The 24502-nt window shown below is 50.1% G+C and overlaps 2 protein-coding genes across 2 annotated transcripts; both read left to right on the top strand.

Annotated features, from left to right (window-relative positions):
• Positions 1 to 5400: 5400 nt before the first annotated feature.
• LOC112956104 (ectonucleoside triphosphate diphosphohydrolase 8-like) lies at positions 5401 to 10675 on the top strand. The gene is given in 11 exon segments (XM_026049611.1): positions 5401 to 5514; positions 6003 to 6114; positions 6257 to 6407; positions 6940 to 7099; positions 7441 to 7674; positions 8083 to 8355; positions 8625 to 8735; positions 9427 to 9564; positions 9795 to 9849; positions 9852 to 9934; positions 10652 to 10675. Coding segments are annotated over 11 exon segments (1455 nt in total).
• A 5943-nt stretch (positions 10676 to 16618) lies between these two features.
• On the top strand, positions 16619 to 23991 carry LOC112955911 (ectonucleoside triphosphate diphosphohydrolase 8-like). The gene is made up of 9 exons (XM_026049377.1): positions 16619 to 16738; positions 17280 to 17397; positions 19495 to 19645; positions 20168 to 20327; positions 20883 to 21113; positions 21641 to 21904; positions 22257 to 22367; positions 22685 to 22819; positions 23530 to 23991. The coding sequence occupies exons 1-9, from the start codon at positions 16619 to 16621 to the stop codon at positions 23719 to 23721; spliced, it is 1482 nt and encodes a 493-aa protein (XP_025905162.1). The 3' UTR covers positions 23722 to 23991.
• Positions 23992 to 24502: the final 511 nt, after the last annotated feature.

The following is a 24502-nucleotide window of genomic DNA, read 5'->3' on the forward strand; positions in this document are numbered from 1 at the left end:
GGTCAGTTGACCATGACACCGCATAGGATCTCCTATCTCACCTTGTCAAAGTTCCTCTGCTTCTTGTCCAGGGCAGCAGCTGCTGCACTGGAGTGCTCGAGGTCCACCATCAGGTCCTCAATSTCCTTTGATGCTCTCAGCATTGCGCTTCTGCTCAGCCTCAAGCTCATTTTCCAGCTCCCGCACAYGGGCCTCCAGTCATATCAGGTTCTTGCAGTCCTCCTATGCCTGCACCAGTGTGGGGCAAATGGGTAAAACAGACACTGGTGTGTAGACCATAAAGAAGAATTCCTTTGAAAAGGGGGAACATAGAGAAAAACTAGGGTCTAACATAAACTAGGTCCTAGAAGCTTGGTTGGAGTAATACACATTTGCCACTTCCAGGATGGTTTAGATTGCATGAACTCTGCTCCTCCATAGTTCCCTGTGCAATACAATATGCCCTCCTAGAAGCTGTGAGGAGGAATAATGGAGGGTGAAGGGGAGTAAAGACATCGCAGCCAAACTCTGTTGTACTCCCTGTGCTGTTCAGCTGCTAAGYAGCACAGTAGTTGCCCAATGGGAAATATAAGTTGTATAGTGCAGAGCCAGCAACAGTGACAAACCACTGATTTCAGATTTCAGAACTTTTTTTGAATTATAATCTCATTATAATGCCAACACACACCTCCACTCTGTAAGTAACCCACCTCCAAGATACAACGACTCCTCACTGAGCATGTGCTCTAGATTTTCAATTGACTATACCTTTAAATGAAAGCAAGAGGCTTTTTCACGAATGAATAACAAAAGTATGATTACAGCCACTCAGGCTCCACATAAATGTAAAAAAAAAAATATAAAAGATGAACTAAGGAGGGAAGAAGGAGGAGGTAAGATTCCATCATAAATTCTGGATCAGTCAACAGCCAAAACCTCATTCCTCCCCTCGATTTGGGATTCTGCCTGAGGAGACTCCTCAAGACTGAGAATCCTCTCTCATCTTTCAGGGTGAGTGATTACTGTGCATTTGTGCATCAGAACTAGCTAGAAACCCCACACTGTCATAGAGAATTTCCTGTATGACAGTACAGCCTGAAAACCTGAGAATACTGAGAAACTGAAAATAAATTATCAATGTAAAAACTCAGAAATTCAATGCTGTAGCAGGAATTAGAGAATAAAAAAACTGTACATGATTATTGAACAGCAAATAAAACAATGCTAATGCAGGCATCCCACGCACCCCCTGCACAGGTCCCTACTTAGGCGGATATGTTCCGTGATGTGGTGAGTCATGAACAAGARAGTGGTCAGACCTTGAACTTCCGCCACCAGATTAGGGAAAGGAATCTGTAAATCAAATTTACAGCCCTCTGTGCAATAATTTATAGCAACAAATGTTAACTTTAGGAGTGCCCCTCTCTGCGTTACATGGGCAGGCCACTGGCTGTATCAAGAAATCGGTTGAAATACTAAGTCTCCCGCTTCCAGCAGGCTGGACAAAAACTCCCCTCTGTGTCCTGTCCCTCCCTCTCCCCCCAACCTCTCTGGCAAAGCAAACAATCCGTTTGTGCCAGCTGAAGACTGAGGAGATAAAAAAAAAAAAAAAAAGAGCACTGCAGATTGTGATTCAGGCCCAAAACATGATACATGTTTTTTAGTGGCCTAAAAACTAAGAACTCCAAATTACAGTAGTCAGTAAGTTCAGAAATTATGACATTATGTCTCCCTTATAAATCTTCAGTATTAAGGTAGCTCCAGATTTTACTAATGCTTGTGCCTGAACAACAAGCATGGGATGGAAATATAAAGCAGCAGCACTGGAGGTAGTTTATACTCATTGTTATGCCACATTTAAGGGAGCAACTGATTGGAAAAGCAGTAACTGGCAGGTCAATGGATGTCAGATATGGCAGAAGGAAAATTGGAAAGAGATACCAGAAGAAGGAGGKAGATGTGAAATCAAAAATAGGAAACAATTTTGCTAGACTTCCTATACACCTGGAAAGCTGCTGATAATAGTAATGTAAAAATAATACACAATAAATACCTTCCTTTCATTCCAAATGGGGTAGCCTGTTTGGCCTCACTCCACCAAGGCAGCTTTTGTTTTCTGTTAGAGTGATCCTCAAGATGGCAAAAGAAAGTGCCACGTCTGAGCTGCTGGACTGAAGTCTCTTTAGTATGTGTACACTGAATATGGGGAACTCCTCTGTGTGGGGGAATTGGAAAGATTATGTACATCTTGAATGCACACTAGCCATAGTTCTTCTATTATAGTTGTGATTGTGTTTTTCATAGTAATTTTAGTGTGTAAACCCAAATTGTAGTTTGAAAATAGTGACCTGTTCTGGCATGTCATCTTCTCTTATTAACATACTCAATTTAGTAGCTTATCTTCTTATCTTTAGTAGTTCTTATCTYCTACATAGCTTTAATATCACTTCTTTAGACAATGTGCCTATTCCTTATACTCATCAGAAAAAAATGAGGGCAACGTTGTCCCCTCCCATCCATTAGACTTTCCAGAGAAGATACGTCCTGTCCTCTCTGTGCCCAGTGGAGAGACAGAGGAACTTTATGATGGGTCAGAGCAAGCACACACAGGGATGGGGTACAGACTGCGCTAAAGCTTGGTAGGGAAGCTCACGACTGCTGGGAGGCTTCTTGCAACTATCACTGTCCTCAGATCCAGCGTCAAGGCACAAAAGTGCTGCTGGGCACCAAATTAACTCGCACATAGAAACAGGATCTGAAGTCCTGGGCTCCCTCACAACTGGAGCTAAATGACAGTAAAGCATCATTTGCAAATGACACCAAACTGGGAGGAGGAGTAGATCTACTTGAGGGTAGGAAGGCTGTACAGAGGATCTGACCAGGCTGCATCCATGGGCAGAGGCCAACCATACGAGGTTGAACAAGGGCAAGTGCTGAGTCCTGTACTTCAGTCACAACAACATCCTGCAGCGCTAGAGGTTTTGGGCAGAGTGGCTGGAGAGCTGTACAGCAGAAAAGAATCTGAGCTTGCTGGTCAACAGCCAGCTGAACATGAGCCAGCAATGTGCCCAGGTGGCCAAGAAGGCCAAAGATATCCTGGCTTGTATCAGGAACAGTGTAGCCAGCAACACCAGGGARGCAATTTCCCCCCTATACTCTGTGCTGGTGAGGYTGCCCCTTGAACACTGTGCTCTGTTTTGGGCCCCTCACTACAAGGACATTGAGCCACTAGAGCATGTCCAAAGAAGGGCAACGAAACTGGTGAAGGGGCTGGAGCACAGACCTTATAAGCAGTGGCTGAGAGAGCTGGGGTTWTTTAGTGTGGAGGAGACTCAGGGGAGACCTTATTGCTCTCTACAACTATTTGACAGGAGGTTGTAATGAGGCAAGGGTTGGTCTCTTCTTCAAAGTAACTACCAAAAATAGGACAAGAGGAAATGGCCTGAAGTTGCACCAGAGCAGGTTCACTTTATATATTAAGAATAACTTATATATGGAAAGGGTGGTGAAGAATTGGAATAGGCTGCTCAGGGAAGCAGTGTAGTTACCATCCCTGGGAGTGCTGAAGAAATGTATTGATGAGGCATTTAGGGACATARTTTAACAGGCATAGTGATGATGGGCTTATGGTTGGACTTGATGATCTTGAAGGTCTTTTCCAACAAGTTATTCTATGATTCTATAGAATGGAAGCAGAGCAACTGGTGCCATTGTGTCTATAACTGCAGAGCAGAGCTTGGCCCTGGACCAGCTTGACTGTGCTTCATGCACAAAGAGGGCCAAGATCCAGCGTACCCTGAGCTACCACAGAGACATTAGCTCTCCTAAGGGAGATAGTCAGGAATAAATAATTTTAGGGGCTCCATCTCCTTGATCACCTTGACATCAGCAGAGTTTGGGGACTGTACAGTCTGCTTGATGCCACAGCGGCTTTAGCCTGTGTTGTGTTTGGTGAATGGATGAACTCCTCAGCTCTAAGCAGGTTTCAGAAAATGCTGCTTCCATCAGAAAACTCCTTGCCTTTGTTGGCTGAATGTCTAAGGGAGGAAAAGACCTAATCTCATTTGGGTCTCAAGGCTGTCCTGAACTCTTGCCATGGTGCAGGATGAGACAGGGAGCATGAGCATCTCACATAACTGCACAACATCCGCCATAAGCACTTCCTTCYGACAGGGCATGCATGAAGAGGAAGGTGGATTTGTCCTACCCTGTCTGCACGATACTTACCACAGCAGTTCTGGGGGCAACAGGGAGAGACAGAAGTCAAGGCTCTGCCCTTTCCCAGGACTCACAARTGAAGGGAGGAAGACATTAGTGCTAATGAGGGACTGAAAACACTGGATGCCCTGCTCAAGGGCCCTGGCACCCTCCTTGCATGGACATCCCTCCTTTTCCAATAGCATCCTGCTTCTCATTGGAATTAACTTGCTCCCAAGACACCGGCTGCTCTGCGRGTGATTTCAGGGCACTGGATACAGCCAATGGCGCACTTTAAAAGGTGACAGATTTGTAATGGAGATATTAAGAGTGGCAAGAGTGAAAAAAGACAGAATTGTCTGACTGTGTGTGGAAGCACCAGAAAAAAAATAAAACCAAAAAACAACACAGGAAGCAAGAATTCAAAGGAAAGATGTGTACTAATTGCTGCAGAATAAGAGGAAGAGACAACTTCCAGCTGAGGGAGAGACACGAACTGGCCTAGGATACCGTGTCAGCAGGACAACATATGAATTCACACACGCCCAGGTGAGGTAACCAAGAGAAGTACAAAATTCTAGAATGTTGCCTAAGTCAAAAAGGCTGTTGCCGAGTTTCTGTTGCCAGTCAGGAATTCGCGAGGGAGTGAGAGGACTAAGAGGACCAGTGAGCTGGTTTTCCACGTCTTCGCTATTGCCCGTGAGCGATCCTGGCTTCATCCCTGGCTGCCTTCATCTGCGTGCTGGGCTGTGCACGGGCCTGAGAGCGTGAGCAGGTGAGAGGATCTGATGGACCTCCTGTAAGAGAGACAAAGCTCCCTCCTGCACAGTGTCCAGCATGGAGTTTGGCTGTCCTTTCCCAGAAGGGGCCCTGTTGCATCCAGGGGTTTTATTGCTCTTCCTTGATGTAGCCTTCAAGCTGCCAGTGACCGGAGCTCAAGGGCTTCTGTGCTCTTAGCAGGGCTGGCTCTGGCTCCTGGGTGAGCAGCCTCTGCTTTTGTGCTGTGCCCCTCTATTATCCTAACCTAGCTTTTCTCAAAGAAGGAGCTTAATATCCAGCAGCACATATGAGATATATGCAGCTTCCTTAAAGAGAGGGCCAACCTGGAGGCAGCTTTGGGGAACGGCCTCCTTGCAGCTTTAACTCATCCACACTCTTCCCAGCATGTCACATGCACATAATTTCTTTCTTTTTGTGTTGACATTTGCAGGCTGCTTTATCAGGATGGCCATTGAAAAGAGCCACCTGATCTGTGCTGTAGTGGGAGTACTGGCCATGGAGTCACTCATTGCCATGGAGTTCATCTTGCTGAAGGTCAGAGGAACACCCACGGGCAAGGTGAGCACCCCTGCCGACACCAGGCACGTGGCAGGGATGCTCTGAGAGAAGAGCTCATGTTATGGCCTTGGAGTGAGTGGGGCTCAGTAGGATGTGCCTTGCAGGTGATAGGTGTGGGTTTTCTCCATGCCAAAATCCAGGCAGAAGAAAGAAGGTAGAGGCACTGAAAGAGTCTTGTTGGAGAGGGGACCAGCGTGTGCTAGCCTGCTTGAGACCTCTGGCTGACTCTTTGTCCTTCATCTCAGACTGARGGCCAGACTTTGAAGGGCTCTGTCCTGTCACTGCTCTGCTGTGCTCTGTTCAGCCATGCTGTAGACTACCATAGCTTGGGGAGGATCTATGCATTTAAGAGYACTGCTCTTTGGGGCACCCTCTTGGGGGCATCTCATCTTGAACCAAGTGACCTGTCTCATGGCAGGGCTGAGCTCCAGCCCCGCCATCCCTGCTGCTCTTCCAGCCAGACACAAGGTCTTCATTTGTGTTTCCAGGTTGGCATAGTGATTGATGCAGGCTCGTCCCACACTTCTCTATTCATCTACAGATGGGACAAAGAGAAGAACACAGTCGTGATCAACCAGACCTTTTCCTGCAATGTCCCAGGTCAGCATCCTCCCTGTCGTGGGCCTCATGCTGTCCTCTGTGTGTGTGTGTGTCTGGACAGCACTTGGGATGGCCAGGTTTCCCTTTCCTTAGTGTGCCAAAAYTGAGCGTTTCTTGGCCGAATGACTTGACTCTTTTCCAGGGCAAGGCATATCAAGCTATGCCAACAATCCTCCAAAAGCTGGTGCATCCCTAAAAGGGTGTCTGGACAAAGCTCTGGACGTCATTCCCATTGCCAAAGGGCGAGAGGTATCAGCTTTTCTCGGAGCAACAGCAGGCATGAGACTCCTGAGGTACTTGTGCTGGGYACCAGGGAGAAGGGGAGGTGGCCAAGCTGCAAGCAGCCCCCAGCAGCCTGGCTAATGCGGCATCCTGCCCAGGGCTGGCAGCTCCRAGCTCTCCAGCTGCCCTGAGCAAGCAAGGGAGCCCTGGTGGGAAGGCAGCCCAGTGGGGACCTGTGGCAGGGCCGGGAGCTCTCCTGAGCTTCTGACCCTGGGGGCACAGAGACTGCCCAGAGGCAGACCTTGGCCTTCTTGGAAGCCCACCACCCCAAAGGACACTGCTCAGCTTATTGCCACGTGGCAAAGGCTCAGTGCTCTTGCTTTGCTCTTCATTCTTCCTGCAACATAAGGCAGTGTTTCCCACCATGGGAAGGGCATGGACCTTCTGCAAATGTGGCTGGGTGCTAGCAAGGGTGTGGGTTAGAGGTAGAAGGCCAAGGGATGTTGTGCAACCTCATCTTGCTTTTCTCTAGCCTTTCCCCTAGCCCTATCTTTATCGTGACGATTTCACTGATATGTATGTYGAATCTCGGATCCTTCCTAGGGAAAAGAACAGCTCTGCTGCAGATCAAATCATGGTTGGAATTGCTAAGATCATGAAAGAGTATCCTGTGGATTTCCATGGGGCTCGAATTATCACAGGCCAAGAGGAAGGAGCTTATAGCTGGATGGCCATTAACTACCTAAGAGATTCCTTCCCTAAGGTGAGAGAAGGCTGAAAGAGCTACCCCTTCTTTGCAATAGGTATCTGTTTGTTTCTTTGTTTGTTTGAWTTTTGATATTTCTTAGCTTTTTAAACTAATTTAACACAGAATGAAAGGTCACTGACTSCGGCTGGAAAAGCGAAGCACAGGCATTGCCCTCAAGGACAGCCCTTCTGCTGTTTGGTTGTGATCCCATCCAGYTGTGCACTGGGAGCCAGTTATCTCTTACTCTCTGTCAAAAAAAAACCCCACCACTGTCTTATATGGGAGGAGAATTTGGCTTGCACCCAGTTCTTGGGGCTGTCTTATGCTCCTCTCCCTGCCCTATCTTGTCTTGGCAGAACCCCTCCAAAGAAGACACACAGGACCCTCCAGAAATGGCCAACACTTTTGGAGCTCTGGATCTTGGAGGGGAATCCACTCAAATCAGCTTTATCCCAAAAAGTTCAGTTATGAAGCGGAAGGAAGTTTCCAAGGTCACACTTTATGGGTATAACTACAATATTTACACCCAGAGCTACCTCTGCTATGGACAAAACGAGGTGCTGAAGCGCCTGACAAAGACATTAATTGAGGTGAGAGAGAAGGCGGCTGCTAAGCAGACACAGCACTGTCCTCCTACCAAACAACAGAAAAGATTAGAAGATCAAATGGGAACARCTGCCTCAGGGGAGCCTAGAGAAAAGACAGGAGACTCTTTCCAAAAGTGCAAAGTGGCAGGGCAGGAGACAACTGGCACAGCCTGGAAAATGAGAGATTCTGGCCACACACAGAGAAAACATGTTCACAAGAATGGTAGTTAGATACCAGAATAGAGCCTCAAAAGACTGTGGAGTCTCCATCCTTGGAGATATTCCAAAGTAAACTGAGCAAGACCTTGCGTAACCTGGTCATGCTTGAAGCTGGGGGGAGACAGAAACAAACCTAGGGAACCCCATGGCTTCCTTCTCCTCCCTTCCCCACTTTTTTTTTCCAATTGCCAGGAGTCGCATTCCAGAACACAAGTGGGACACCCTTGCTACCCTAGAAACTACAAGGAAACTATCTGGTTGTCTTCTTTACACACCACAACCTGTACAAGGCAGAATAACCTACAGACACCTCTTGCTGACAGAAGAGTGACCCTAGAGGGCAAAGGAAATGGGAAACGGTGCCGGGCTCTCTTGCGGAATCTGTTGAATATCTCAACATGCAGCCAGAGTCAGGACTGCATCTTCGACGGTGCCTACGATCCCGCTGTCAGCGGACAGTTCTTTGTAAGGAAAATGCTGACCTTTCCCTTCCCCCGATGACCTTAGAAGCCACTGTGCTGCTCAGGGGCACCCTTGGTGTCCCATTAAGAGGCCTCTTTCCAGGGCTTGGCAGACCTGTGCGCAAGAGGCAAAAGAAGGGCTGCTTGCAGCACGGTGCTGAGTGAGAGCTCTCCTTGCGGCCAGCCCTTTCGGACCCAAGGCAGACCAGAACAGCTGCTCTGCAGCATTTTCCCCACTCTTGCTCAATACTCTTTCTCCTTCCTGCCTTTCAGGCCTTCTCAGGATTTTACTATAACTTCAGATTCCTCAACCTGACTAATGGGCAGTCTCTGCTCACTGTCAGCAAAAACATCCGGAATTTCTGCAGAAGGAGCTGGCAAGATGTAGGTTTCCCATGATGGGTCATGGGAGGCTCGAGGGAAACTTCCCAAGGGAAGGGGTTCTGGGGCAGGGGAGGAAGAACACAGATATCCCAGAGCAAAGCTTCCTAGTTCCTGAGTCAAGCCTCAGAGAGCCACCCCTGAGCCCTATAAGGGAGACATGGTCATTTGCACCAACTCTGCCCGTCCCTCATTCTTTTCTGTGTGCATGAGTARGAAGAGAGCATGCACAGACAGAAAGCAGCAGCCAGGGCTGATCAAGCCACCAGGCGCTCCGCTGTCCTGGGAGCTGTAGCTGGGCATGGAGTCCTGTAGAATGGCTGCTGGCATGGCTCTGGAGTGGAGTCAGATGGAGATGGATACAGTCAAGACATGGAGTAGGACGATCACAGGCCAGACCTTTGTGCAGCGAGGCAGACATGGGACAAGACGGAGGGAGGCAGGAGGAGCTCCAAAGTACCTCCATTTCCTGTRGAAATGGATAGCAGTATATCCTTCTAGGTAGAGTGGACCTGACACCTCCAAAACACCTGCCCAGTCCACCAGCAATTGTCTTTCTCGGGATGAAGGGCCTTACAGAGCCATCCCTCTTCACACAGTTAGCAGTCACCAGGATATTCCATCAGCACTGCCTGCTGCCAGCTCATTGCTAGGWGCTCAAATAACTTCCCTTCCTTCCCACATCCGCCCCCAGCTGTCTTCTAGCTACCCAGAGGAAAAACCTGAGCGACTACGCAGCTATTGCGCTAACRCAAACTACATCCTCACACTCCTCCTTGATGCCTACAAGTTTAATGAGACCAGCTGGAACAACATTATCTTCCACAGGAAGGTAAGCAGCAAACTCAGTCTGCAATGGCAATGCTCTGAGGCAGGTGTCCAACAGCACCATGCCCAGGTAACACGGAGCTGTGCAGCTCAGCCCCGTGGCCAGGCTCATGGAGACATCCTGCTTGCAGACATGCGCTGTGCCTGTGCCAGGCCTGGCACACGGGGACCCCACTGCCGCTAGGGGCATCTCTGCTAGAGCTGCCCTCACTATCCCCCTCTCTCCTTTTCCAGGTGGGGAGCATGGACATCGGCTGGAGCCTGGGCTACGCGCTGAAGCTCGCAGACACCCACCATGGGAGGTACTGCACTTGGTGCAGGGGCAAAAGCCCTCTGTGCGCCCTGCAGCTGTGACCTTCATTGTGTCACTCTTGGCGTGGCTCTTGTTGTGCACATGCACTGCCAGATGCAGGAGCTGGGCTGCRTCTCAGAGATGGTAGGAGGGCATCGAGGCTGGACGGCTGACTTGGGCAGGGGGACTCGCACACTGGMCAGCAGAACAGAGAGCCCATGCTTTGATCTTGGGCCTATAACAAGCAGCTCTACCCTCTACAGCACTCAGGAAGCGAAGGCTGGACTCTCATTGAACTGTGCCCAAAATGAGCTTGGCACCACAGGGCAACTTCCAAGGAGCCTTCCCCGCCTTGAGCGCTGCTCGGATCAGCCTGTTCACTGTAGAAATCGCAAGCAGGGCCTKTTTCCCTTCTTTTAACACCATTACAGATGCTGATGCCTGTTCCAAGTGTGGCCTTCATCCCACACGCTGGAGCTGGGGCTCTGCAAAGGCAGCCTGGCTGTGGGAGAGTTCCTCAAGTGCTGGCTGTTCGTGCAGCTGCAGGCACTCACTGACACGCTGCTTGGTGCAGCACCCCAGSTCAGAAAGGTCCCTGCTAAGTCTTTCTGCCTGGAGGCATGCCAGGCTCGGGGCTACCCAAGCTCGCTCTCCTTAGTGTGCATCTCCAAAGCCATCAGCAGCTCATGGCCTGGAAGATAAAAAGTCAAGGGGAGTATCCACAATCAGAAGGATGGCCTGGGCTCTATCTTTGCCATCTTCTTTTTCTTATGGGATAAGGGGATTTCTGTTCTTGTAGGTCTTCATGAAGACCAGACTCTGAGCCACCAGCACAAGATATGTGCACCCTGGATGCCAAGCTGAGATTCCAGGAGGTTAAAAGATCTGCTCTGGAGCTGGGCACACGTTTGGGGAGATTTCCCATCTGTGATTGCTGTCCTGCATTTGCTGTTGKTTTTGCTCACATCTAGCTGTCCTGTGGATCATTCATCTAGCTCTTTGTCAGCAGCACATTCACCTTYTGGCAGTGAGGAGTTGACCTTTACTGTCTCTGAAGATGTTTTCCCTGKCTTTAGCAGTTCTATTAGACAAATAAATATGATAGAAATAAATGTTCTAAGAGGCACCAAAGAGAAAAATTCTTGTTCTTTTGCTCCTGAATCAAAAGGATGTTAATGCTTGTTCATCCCAGGCAAGGGGTAGTAATGATGGCGAGGAACTGAGGCAACGGGGCAAAACAAGCACCTTGGCCGTGGGTAGCTGCTTTGCAAAATCCAGCCCTTCTTAAACACTGTTCAGGGCTATGGGTAACCGATTTGAGGAAAGCTCTATATTTACTAGTGGTGCCTCGGAAGGATAAAGATGTCTAAAGGTACAGCACAACATGGAGATACAGGTGTGAGGTCTGAGCAAGCCAGTCCATAAAGCTGGACCGGACTCCACTAAGTGGTCCTCCCAGATCACAGAACCACAGAATTGTTTAGATTTGAAGGAACCTCTAGAGATCATAGAATCATAGAGTGCTTAGGGTTGGAAGGGACCTCAGAGGTCATCTAGTCCAACCCCCCTGCTCACRCAGGGTCACCCAGAGCACGTGGCACAGGGCTGCGTCCAAGCAGATTTTAAAGGTCTCCAGAGAAGGAGACTCCACAGCCTCTCTGGGCAGCCTGTTCCAGGGCTCTGTYACCCTCACTGTCAAGAAGTGTTTCCTTAAGTTCCTGTGGAACTTCTGGTGCCTCAGCTGGTGGCCGTTTCCTCTAGTYCTGTCGCTGGCCACCACTGAAAAGAGGCCGGCCCCTCCTTCTCACTGCCTCCCTTGAGGTATTTATAGACACTGATCAGGTCCCCCCTCAGCCTTCTCTTCTCCAGGCTGAACAGGCCCAGCTCTCTCAGCCTTTCCTCATAGGACTAGGAGATCTCACAGTACTTATTTTGAAACTGTCACCCAAAGCCATAATCAGAGAACAGCCTAAAGGCACAGGACCCACAACAGAAACCCTTGAGACTTCTAAGAAGGGAGAGAAGATGTCTGGGGTAAAAGGTACCAGGAGAAGAATCCTGCCATTTGTGCTGTTCTTTTTCTCCTCTTAGCAAGGAGGTGTTTTGGGGGGAGGAGGATTTGATCTACCCAGCACTGCCTTGGTTAGGGTAAGCCCCCATAAGCTGAGCTAGTTATAGGAAAGCTCATAAGCAGAGAAGAAGACAGGGCTGGAGCAAGGAAGAGAGAGGTGGGAAAAGGCCGTCAGTTGTTCCAGACCTCTTCCAGCCCCCACAGTGCACCTACATTAATCCTTGGAGGAAGGAAAATGTCCTTCACTGGAGCCAGCATCAGGCAGAGGGTGATAACTCCCAGCAGCGCCAGCAGGACTGTTAGATACCGGACATCCCCCTTTAGCAGGTAGCTCGGCACTGCTGTGCTGAGCTGTAACGAGAAGAGATCACGTGAGTCAGCATGAGCCCAAATGTGTGCCCCAAGTGTCTCCAGCTCTTTCCCTGTTCTCCCTGCAATTCCCAGAGCTCCCTGCAATTCCCAGAGCTGCAATTCCCAAAGCAGCGATGTCTTGGATGTGCCACCCTGGAGTGCTAGGGCCAGAGGATGGAGACCAGGTCACTCTGAATATAGACACTATTGTGCCCTCCTGTGAGTCAGCACAGCCTCCAAACCCTCCTCTGCAAGGAGGGGAAGAAAKCCCAGCCACCAGGGAGCCCTAAAACTCAGCTGTGAGGGTCTGGCCCTCTCAAAAGCCAGGACTGAAAGCAGGGAAGTGGCCCTGGGTGCTCGCACCAGGAACTCCCTCCCGTGGGGAAGGGCAGGTCAAAGGCTGTGTTTCCGTGCCTCATGCCCAGCCCCAGGGAGGGGTGGCAGGCAAGAGCAGCCACCTCCACCATACCTGCTCCTGGGAGGCCCGCTCCGTCGTCTACAGGCGCACTGAGCTGCTCAGGAGGGAGCAGACTCCAGGGCACTCCCTGCAAAACTCTCCCAGGCCTGGCTATGGGGCAGGGACAGGAGATGGGGCAAAGGGAGGCAGCAGTGGCTGCCCTCTGTCTGTGGGACCCCGCTAGAGCCCAGCTCTGCCAGAAGGACTCAGGAAGGGCTCAAAGTGAAAGCAGAGTCTTGCTTGGATGTCCCGTGCCCCTTGTCGTCCTGTCCTGGGCGGGCACTTTGCAGTGTCTCAGGCAGAAGGGAGCCACCGCAGCTCTGCCAGAACAACTGCCGCAGCTGTACTCAGGGCAGGAGCTCAGCCCTGCCCACAGGCACCTGCACCAGCTCCAGCAACGGGTCCCTAGGCCATGGAGAGGGGGACCTGCCTGCCACAGCATTCCTGTTTTGGCCCTGGGCCACTCTGGCTCTGCCTGCAGTGCTGGCAGAGCTCGGTGGTCGCAGCAGTGCTGTGAGCAGGGACATCAGTAGGACACAAGCCCGTCTCAGGTGGTACTTCATCACAGTCATCCCCATCTCAAACTGCCTGTCGGGTCTGAGGTTCCCTGAGACAGCAGTGGTGGTGGTTAGTGCTTGTTGTGAACCTGTACTTGCGTCCTTCCGTGCTGCAGGACAGAGCACGGGGACAGACCCAAAGCCACTCCTTGTCTTGGGGGTCTCAGGTAGTGCCTGGCAGGATAGGTTGCTTAGCCCACCAGCAAGTGGTTAAACCTGGTGGCTCTTTCCGTGCCAACTCTCCAAACAAGAGCTGTACCTCTGCTTTTCTGCTGCCTCCTGGCCCAGGCACCTCTCTGGGCAGGTTGCTGGTCCTGAGCCAAGGGGAGGGCCATATCCTGAGGACTCTGGGACAGCCTTTGTCCCAGGAGCAACGCTCTGCACTCCCAGGTATGCACTGACACCAACACAACACCCGGTCCCAGCTGCAGCTTTGCCCACACGGGGAGCAGGACAGGTGAGTAGCAGAGGGTGCCAGGGATGTTGTCATACTGGAAACGTGTCTCTGCTGGAGGATACAGATCATGGGTGGGCTGAGACCCAGCTCAGAGCCGGGTACCRGAGTATAACATGCTCCACTGGCTCCTTGCCAGGAGAAGCTGGAGCGAGATGGCTGAGACTTCCAGCAGGGCATCTTGAAACACTGATTGTTCACCAGCACGATGTCCCTACCATGCTGGGRCACAGGGGAATGGTGACACTGAGGAGCTTGAGTGCTAGAGAGGGAGATGGGAGGGGACTGCTCAGTGTGCAAGTTTGTCCCTTTCCTTGCAGATCTTAAGAGCCCTTCTGACTTCCAAATCTCAGATCTGCGTGGTGGGGAAATCCAGTTTCATGTTTTGCTAAGAAACACAAAGTTTAAATCCAGCAGTGTCTCTAAGCCTTATCTSCTGAATTTTAAGACCACTCTCCCTGCTAGCGATAAACACTGTGAGACGAGTGGTATCCCATAGATATTTATACAATACTTTATTGTGTCCACCTAATAAGCTAGTTTAAGAAAAAACAAAGTGTTATGCACAGCTGCAAACTTTCCATACCGTCAAGTTGAACCCTCTGGGATTGCTTCCTTCAAAGCCATGCGGGAACACACCTCTTTCTTTCTTTTTTTTTTTTTAACCTTTGAGAACATCATCATTGCCACCCTGTCCTTTCTGTTCGTGCTCTAAACTTGTTTCCTAAGAGCAGTAGGCCGTCACTGAGTAATTCAAGCAACTTTTTGTGCTCCTCCTCCTTTGCTTTCATCTTCCTGGGCTCACGTCCCATGACCTGCTCTCCTCTTTTGGGCCTCATGGGCTTTGTGCTTCCTCAGGTGTTACCTCCTGCAGAGTCAAAATAAAAATTTGTCCCTACGAAAAGCTTGTAGAGCTGGTTTCCCACCTGCTTCTGCTTCTGCATGCATGACGGCACAGAATTAACTCCCTGAAATTAAAAATAATAATGCTGATCCATAGCATAGTGCCATGGACAGACTTTTTTTTTATTTAGGATGTAGACTGGACTAGGGGCCTTGCTTCAGTGTAACATTACCTTGAGCAAAGCAATTACTTCCTAAAGACACATTTATGTCCACACAAATGCTAATGCAGACAAGTATCTTGCCAGCAAGCATGCTGCACCCAGAGAAGCTATGTCCACACTGGACTGCTGCAAGCAAAGTCCTGCCTGTAAAGCTGCTAGTACAAAGGCTAATCAGACTAGAGATGTGATGATATGGGAATTAAAAACCTGCTTATATACATTTTTCCTTGGCACAGCTATCATACAGAGAAGGCTCTTGGCTGTAGGAAAAGGTTTGGTAAAGATTTCTTGTAGTCCTATGTTCCCTCTTTGAAGTATGTGGGACATAGGAGAATGACTGCTATTCCTCATGACACATCCTCTGCTATACAAGGCATTGGGAGCTCTTTTTCATCAGTGGAGATGCTGACCTCAAAACAGGACATTGTGAAATATCTTTCCTTTCTTCCTAGAGCCATGGGCTAAGAGGTAAGGGAATTCTTGTTATTTTATGTACTCCCAGGCAAACTGCTTAACAAGTGACATCTCCAAGGCCCAAAGCACTGATAGGGTTAAACACATTATTTTGGGGGTTAAACATATTTTTGTCCAGGTCTCTGGAGGTGTCTGTCACTCATCTAGGGTCTGGATTGCAAACCCTGGGTTGTTACCTAGATGTAGGTTAACCTCACTGCCTGCTGGTGCATGCTGTCTGGAAGAAGCAGGGTGATGGAGGAAGAGATGGGAGAGGTTTGTGTGTGTTGAACTCCTGTACTGTCCATGGAGATATGTTGTCTGCTGTGTGTTGAAACTGTTGCAGAGAACCAGATCCTCTGAATTAGCTTCTCATCTGCAATTTTTTGCTGATGTGTTAGGGCTGATTCTGCCAGAAACTGAGCTCCCACTCAGGCAAGGGGGAGATGCGGCACTCCATTTCCTCAGGGCTCTTCAGCCCTGCTGCCCTTGCCTTCTTTCATGTAAAATACTGTAGCTGTCTGCACAAAGCCATCTTGGTTAGTGGGCTCATGTGCACCCCAAATATTGGGAGCTTTCTCTAACATATTTCAGCTTTCAGCCCTTTGGAATGCAGGAAGGGCTTGGAGATCACCTACAGCTGGGACACAGYTAATGTGTGTTTGCTTACCTGCTGTGTATTTGCCAAGAGCCGAGCAGAGCTGGGCAAGGCAGGAGGCACACGGCCAGGGTGATGCTATTCCCCAGCCTGAAGGAGAGAGAAGTCTCTTGGGGAAGTCACAGGACTGTTGGGCAGCGTATACTTCCTGCTGGTCCCTAGTCTCATAGGACAAGTTTGTGAGAGTGTAGGGTATGACAACAGCGTGCAGGTACTGGAGAGCTGCAGTTCTGCATCCCACAGGTGATGGCTCCCCTGGGGACCTGCCACTCTATGGTCCCTCTCCCAGTCTGTGACTCAGGTTAGCCTCTGCCATGCCTACCCTGTTGATGCCACTGGGTAGAGTGATGGTGATCTGTCACCCAGCAGTTAGATTAAGCGGAGCAGAGGGATCCAGACTGTGTGGAGAGAAKAGCCTGAGCAGGGAAACAGGAGCTGAGGTAGAGAAGAGCTGAAAATGTCAAGCTGAAAATCCCCCAGGTTGGGAGAACTCGCAGACAGAGAGGGTGTATCTGTCCCTAGACTGTGAAGATCTTCCTATAGCACCAACACAGAATAACTTCAAGCTCTTGATAGGATATGAGAAAAATCCCACCCTGAGAAGCCCTATATTTGTTCATGAGACTTGCATTTTGAACGTGACCTGTCAAACACAATGGTGCTGAGCAGGTGGACTGTTCTTGCAGGTTGAAAGAGGGATGGAACAGAAAGCCAGATCTGTGGCATTCCTCCTGGCAGCCACCTGTGTCTTCAGCATCATTGCCCTCATACTGACTGTTGTAAATGTGAAGGATGTATTTCTGCCTTCCAGTACCAAGGTAGGGTCCTTGGGAGGAACTCAGCTACTTGAAGGAACGGGACTATCACTGCAAGAAAGATAGAAAGACATGCTTTGAAGCATATGCAAAGAAGGATAATGAAACCTCTAAAGTGGCTGGAGCACAGACCTTATGAGCAGGGGCTGAGGAAGCGGGGGTTATTTAGTCTGGAGGAGAGGAAGCTGAGGGGTGACCTTATTGCTCTCTACAACTACCTGAAAGGAGGTTGTAGTGAGATGGGGGTCAGTCTCTTCTCCAAAATAACTAYCAAAAATAGGATACGACAAAATGGACTTGCATTGCACTGGGGGAGTTCAGCTTACATATTAGGAATAACTTGTACGTGAAAAGGGTGGTGAAGAATTGAAACAGGCATCTCAGGGAGTGGTGGAGTGACCATCCTTGTCAGTGTTCAAGAAATGTATTGATGAGGCATTTAGGGACATGGTTTAACAGGCATGGTGATGATGGGCTTACGGTTGGACTTGATCTTGAAGGTCTTTTCTAACCATAATGATTCTCTGATTCTGCTTCCCTTCAGTACGGCCTGGTGTTTGATGCTGGCTCCACGCACACAGCTCTCTACATCTACCAGTGGCCAGCAGACAAGGAGAATGGCACAGGCATCGTCAGCCAGGTGGAGGCCTGTGCTGTGTCTGGTCAGTGTACCTGGATGTATCCGTACTTGTCCCACTGYCTCCCATTGACTCAGATGTGTGAGGCCTGGAGTGACAGCACTGGCTGTCACCACATGCCAGGCCTTGGAGCCCCAYGGGCTGGTGACTGAGAGGAGCTAGTCTGCTTGGCTGGCTCCCTCTCTTGCTATACACACACTGAAGGCAAGTAGACTGATTCTCATGCAGAGGGGCATTTGTTTCTATTGTTCACAATGACATAGATGAAGCACTTACGGACATGGTTTAGCAGGTATGGTGTTGAAGGGTTTATGGTTGGACTCAATGATCTTGAAGGTTTCTTTTCCAGCCATTATGATTCTGTGATTGTATGCTTTCTGRCTTTGGAAAAAGGATTCTTCTGTTTGGAAGAAAGGACCAGACTAGTGAGGGTTGGCAGCTAGAGCTCAATGATACATGGAGCTGGGCTAGGATGAGCAGGCACCAGTGAGCCAGGCCAGAGGTCCTTAGGTAGAGAGGTAAGAGAATTCAGAGCTTGCCTCTACATCAAATAAGGCTCTAAGGTTACTGTGTGCCAGTTACTAGTTAACTTAGCTGCAAAGCAAAGGTCTGGGAGAGGGCAAAGGGTAAGAGAGGGAGCACTTGGGCTAATGGCATTATTGGCATGCAAAGTCCTGGAGAAGGTAAATAGTGGTATTTCTATTCCAGAACTAGTCCCCAGATAGCACAGGACCTTGCTGAAACCTCACGTCTCTTGCTGATCTCTAAAAATAGAAGAAGTTTGACTGAGTCTGCTTGAACAGAGGGCACCTCTGTGTATATTGACTCTGCAAGTCCTTCTGGCAGGACAAATGGAGGTCTTCTCCTTTCCAAGAGAGATAAGGAGCTGCCTGTTTACAGAGCAAGTCATGCAGGACCAGTGGGCCATGTCCAGACTCTATGGACACCTTGGATTATGCATGTGCTTAGCATCATGAGATGGCCATACTGGTTCTCTCCTGCCTTTGAGGAAAGAAGCTCACCAGCAGCTTTTCCAGTGTGCCATGGCCATGCCAAGCATGCTTCCTCAAGGTTGGCTGGCTTTGAGCAGAGCAAGGGCACTGCTATGGACAACCTAGTTAAAAATGGCACCTTTAGCCTCGGTACACAGGGAAAAATCCTTGATGATTTTCTGGCTTTATGGGTGAAGTGTCTGTGCTAAGTCCTTCTTGAGTTGAATTGGGCTTGCTCCCTCATGCACAGGCACATGCACAGGCATTGTCAGACAGGTGGAGGTCTGCAACATTGACAGTCAGTGTCTATCCCTCTGGGGCATATGTGTCCCTCTGTCCTGCCTTCCAGGTCAGTGTCCCAGGAGACCTGGCACCAGGTTTCTTCAGTAGAGCAGGACCCAGTAGGGCAGGCTCCCAGAGGGCCAGTGAAAAGGGTCTGGAGGCAAAGCAGAGCTCCTAGATTTTTGCTGATCCCTCGGGAGACGTGCAGGTGCTTTAGGCTGCTGCACTTTGTGCTGCTAAAACACAGCAAGTGAATTGAGATTTTTAGCCTACACTAGGCCAGAGAAGGGTGTGCTGGGTGGAAGAATAAAAGGAAGCTTCTGCAGAGGCTGTGGTGTAGGAAGCCTTAGGGGAAGGATGGATCAATGCTGCCCAGAGGTGGCTAAGAAATTAGGCCTTCAGCACAGTTTTAGGAACTGGTCAGATCTTGCAGCTTGTGGTAACGCATGATCTGRCAGCCTCGGATGTTCCACGTGGTGAGTTTGGTACTTCTCTCATGCAGTGATTTCTTTAGCTTTTCTTCCCATAACATGTCTTTGCAGTTTCTCTTATAACTTAGCTTCATGATTCCACAAGGCACCCTAAAATATCTGAGGATGCCCTTAAATGTTGTTGTGTCTCTGAGAGTAGTCTGTATGCAGTTTCTCATTTCTCTTTGGTCTGCTATCTCTGTGGTGTGTGTTTGAACACGTATGTCTTTTTGATGTGTGTTTGAACAACACCAAACACAACAGAGAATTGGGATGTGACTAAGATTTGCAGATATTGCCTAGAAGATCCAGAGAGATCATTGGGCTGGGGAAATGGGCTGGAAATGTTTGCTCCCTCATGGGAGGTCATGTTTTAGGACCTGGCATCTCCAGCTACGCAGACAGCCCTGCTCTGGCTGGGGCCAGCCTGAAGCCCTGCCTAGACAAGGCCATGATGACGGTCCCAGCAAAGCTGCATCAGGAGACCCCCACGTACCTTGGGGCTACAGCGGGCATGAGGCTGCTGAGGTACGTGGCACAACCTGGAGAGCCTGGGCCTCCTGGCAGCCCTTCCCTGCCATAGGCTTCTGGTGACCAGGAGAGCCCATGCAGGCTGGGGGTTGGGGTGCTGGTGTGCAGGAGTCGCTGTCCCATCATGGGAGGCCGTGTCCTGCTGTGGGCTGAGCATCCATTGGTGCAGTCTGCCCGTGATGGGCAACAGAGCTGGCTTGGTGAGCCCACAGAGAAGCCCCATGGGTTGCCACGCTCTAAGAGGATGCGGAAGAGGGAGCTTGTGGGGCAGAGTGGGCAGACAGGCACACAGCAAGTCAGCTGGCAGAGGTTTTAGGGAGACCCCAGTGACCCTGGTCTGGTGGCTGGAGGGCAGAGGCAGCGGCCAGGCAGAGCAGAGGATGGGTGGAGGGACAGGCCCTCTCTCTGGGCAGTCTCAAGCCTGTGCAGAAGACAGCAGCCCTTCCGTGTGAGGCAGCTCTGAAAACCCACAGCAACTGCCTCGTCCACCCYACGGTCTCTCTCTCCTTCCCTCGGCAGGGAGCAGAACAGCACCAAAGCTGAGCGGGTCTTTGCCGAGGTCACCAAGACCATTCGCCAGTACCCCGTGGACTTTCGTGGAGCTCAGATCCTCACAGGGAATGAGGAGGGCACCTTTGGCTGGATCACTGTCAACTACCTTCTGGAGACGCTCGTCAAGGTCTGGCCTGAGGCAGAGGGCAGAGGGCACTGTGCACAGCACTGACGCCCATGCCAGTTGGGGCCAGATTTGGGGATTCCCAGAKGGGAGAAATGTGTCCTTTTAAGGCACTAGTCTCCCAAACAAATGCAGCTTGCTGAGAAGTTGCTCCTTTGGCTCTGCCGCTGGCGTTAATGCAGCCAAGGGCAGGAGGGTCTTTGTGCCCTGCTCAGCCCGGCCCTGTCCTATGCACCTGCCTGGRAGCTGCTTTTGGGAACAGGCTGGTTTGGAGCTGCAGCAATGTCAGACCCAGCAGATCCTGCGAAGAGAGCAAAGAAGGGGGCTCCTCCAGCACCCTTTCCCTTCCTAAGGTCACTAGGTCACTGACTCCAAGCCGATGGGAAGCATCTAAGGGGCCACATCTCAGAGATGCACTGAGATGCAAGGGGGTAGCAGGGATCTGGTTTGTGGAAGGTCTGTCAGGCTCTTTGCAACTGGCCTCAAAGTCTTGGTGAAAGGAACAGGGACTGCCATTTTTGGCATTTCACTCTAAAACATGCTCTCTGGTGGGGCCAGTTCTCCTTTGCAGAGAAATGGGAACATCCACAAGGCACAGAGGTGCTGGGAGCTCTGGACCTTGGAGGTGCCTCTACACAAATAACCTTCCAGCCTGGAAGTACCATTGAGGACCAAAACACCTCCATCCTCTTAAGGCTCTACAGCACCAACTACTCGCTCTACACYCACAGCTATCTGTGCTATGGACAGACACAGGCCTTGAAGATGCTGCTGGCGGCTCTCCGTGAGGTACTGGAGCTGAAGCCAGCCCCTGCTAACTTTGCGGGGCATTGCTTACACGATCTGCTCGAGCCCTTCCCATGTCGTGGAGAATGTTTTCCAGACATGGAAGAACCTGGCCACATTGCATCTCATCCAGGAGCAGAGGCCAGGGAATGCAGACACCTGACTTGGCAGTGTCTGGCTTGCACAGGGAGCTGGTCTCCGCTCCTTGCAACCCTAAATAAGCACGGARGTATGGCAGGTGGCTGAGCCCCTGCACAGCTCAGTGCAGAGATGATGGGGAGTGCTGAATGGCAATGAGCCAAGAGCAGCGCTCCCCAAAGCGGGGAGGTTGCAGCGAGGGAGAAAAGGAGAATTCTGCTGCTGCTGCGGGCAGCTTCAAACCATGCAAAGGATGTGTCCTGCTACCCACCAAGTCTTCTTGGGCTCCAGGTCCTGTTTTTTGGGTGGGTCCCTGCACAGGGTGGGCTGTGGAGGAAGGGCCTGGCTGCCATCCCAAGCCAAGCACCACTAACAGCTCCTGCCCTCTCTAGGGCAGCTCTTCTCCCCAGCAGGTAACTCACCCCTGCTACCCGAAGGGATACCAGGAAAACGTCACCACAGCAGCTCTCTACGACAGTCCCTGTGTCCCCATGCCGAGCACACCGAGCCCTGCACAGGTCTTCACAGTGACAGGGACAGGAGACCCAGCAGCGTGCAAGACAGCCATTGAGAAACTCTTCAACTTCAGCTGTGGGGCTCACAGGACGTGTGGGTTCAATGGCATTTATCAGCCCCCTGTGCGGGGGCAGTTCTTTGTAAGGAGTCCTTTGTCCATGTGGTCATGGTATGGTTGTGGTGTTTCTGGGTGGGCAGAGTCTGGCAAAGGCCTGGGGAAAATGCTAGCAAATAAAYAGTAGAAACCTGCATAATGCCAGTGAATACTGACTCCATGAAAACTGGGATAGTGCGTAGATGCTCACTCAGGAGTCAGACAGATCCTGGCTTCCAAGGTGCTCAGTTCTCACAGCAYCTCTCACTATTTCAATGTCGGGAGGCACTGAAGGCACAGATGGCTGTACTAACCGCAAAGGGGACTTATTTGGGGTGAGAAAGATGATGTATTTTTTGTCATCTTTGAGTGCTTTTACAGCCTTCTGTTATTCCTAGGCATTTTCTGGGTTCTATTATACCTTCCACTTCCTGAACATCACTGGTCAGCAGTCTCTAGGCCATGTCAACTCCACCATCTGGGCCTTCTGCAACAGTACTTGGAAAGAGGTAAGAGCTCTGTGAAGAGCAGACAGGAGCCTTGTGCCTCTCCAGGCCAATGAACTACCTCCTCTGGCGATTCCAACTCCCCTTTCCCGTTAGGCTTGCCTGATGTACATGCAGGTACGTTGGACTAGGGAGGCAGTACAGAAGGTCCATGTTGGAAAGAGATTATTGCAGGTGTCCCTGCTTTAATCATGGGGTTATTCGAGAGCAATGCTTGGGATACTCAGGAAGAACACACCATGCTGTTCCCTGGGACATGGAAAGCTTCTGAGCATCTGTTTTGTTCCTCATCACATTGTGTCCCCCAATGGCCCCAAAAGCTGGTGGAGGATTTCCCACAAGAGACAGAACGCCTGCACATGTACTGCTCCATTGCTGTTTACATCCTGACACTGCTACTTGATGGCTACAAGTTTGATGAGCATACATGGAGCAGCATCCACTTCAGCAAAAAGGTAAAAGCCCTGAGTGGCAGTGGGAATTGGGGCAGGCAGCTGCTGGCTACATCCTTCCCTTGGCAAGGAAGTTCAGGATAGTTCAGCCCTGGAGTCCACTGAGCTAGAAATGTATCCCTGCYGCAACGCTGCCACCCAGTGATCCCAGAACAGAATCACGGCCACAAAGTCTCTTGACACCTACTCTTTTCTCATTTACTCCGATGAGGATATTGGCTAATTTTAAGGGGATTGGAGAAGGGCAAATCAAGTTTTGGTAATTTCGATCTCTGATATTGAGCAGAACTGACATGAATGTAAAAGGGGTATGGTGGCCCCTGACCCATATGCACCCGAATATATTGAAGCTCAAAGGATCATAGAAGTGAAAAGCCCAAAGGATCATAGAAGCCCAAAGGATCATAGAAGCCCAACCCAAAATCACACGAAGGTCACATCTGGACACAGATGTGAGGGCACATCTGGATAATAGCAGTCATTCTTGTTCAGCTCCCCTTTAATCCTTAGTGAAAAGTGCTGGTAAAAAAGTGCTGGTAAGACTAGGTATGCAACAGGGTCTGGTCTAGGTATGCCAGGTCTATATGTATGCCATGTCTATATCTCTGCTGGGGCAGCTCTTGGGAACAGTGCTTGTCGGTCTGTTGTGCCAAAACTATTGATCAGTGCYTAGGAAAAGCACTTCTTGATGACTCCTTCTGCTCTTGTCTCAGGCAGCAAACGTGGACATCGGCTGGACTCTGGGTTTCATGCTAAACCTCACCAACATGATCCCCACAGAAGCCCTGGTGCACGTCAAAGGGCAGCAGCCTGACCTCTGGGCAAGTGCCATCTTCTTCATTGTGCTGGCCACTGTCACGGGCTTGATGGCCATTTTTCTCCTGTGTTTCTGGAAACCCAAGTAGTTCCCTGGATCTTGGTTAGGAAATCCCTGCCCACTGAAACAGACAGGAAGAAGTGGTATAAAAGAMGGTGGAAAAAGATGATGGCATAAGTCCCTCTACATTGCTCAGGAGGTCTAACTGGGTCATCTCTCTAAACACCTCAAAGATGTCAAAGTTAACATGAGCTCTCTATATCCTTCCATGAGGAAAAGATTTCTGACTCCATAAACTTCTTCAGTCTGGCTGACAAAGGCTGAGACTTAGTGGTCAGAAGATGAAACTAGATAAATTCAAAATAGAAATAAAATTCTTTGTCTTTTTCAAATCTGGAGGTTGCTRGCCATTGAGATTTCCAGTGTAACATACAGAGAGCTTCCAGTCCTTGGCAGTTCCAGCCCTGTTCAGATGCCTCCCACAAGGTGCCCCACCACTCTGCAAGTATGTGCAGGTGAGGTGCAGGGATGGTGGCAGAGGTTCTGCAGTTGCAGGGTGCCAGAAGCAGAAGTACAGCTAGCCTSTATTGCTTCACAGCCATCTTGCCTCAACTTGAGGAGAGCTCTGGAAAGCAAAGCCAAGTCTGACTGTGGAGAGCCATCCAGAGCTCTGGAGGTGAATCAATGCTGGCAAACAGCGGTAGCTAGCAAAACTYTCAGGAGGCCCCCAGTTTGGGACTGCTCGGAGGAGTGGGGTAACCTTTTTGTATGTTGCTCTGTGCACTAGAATAGATACCTTGACTTGAACCAAGATCCATTTGTTTTACCTTTTTTGTTTTTTCTTGAACATATGACAGACTATTTTCCCA

Source organism: Nothoprocta perdicaria, unplaced genomic scaffold (assembly GCF_003342845.1).
Source record: "Nothoprocta perdicaria isolate Ctin4 unplaced genomic scaffold, notPer1 scaffold_6, whole genome shotgun sequence".
NCBI lineage: Eukaryota > Metazoa > Chordata > Aves > Tinamiformes > Tinamidae > Nothoprocta > Nothoprocta perdicaria.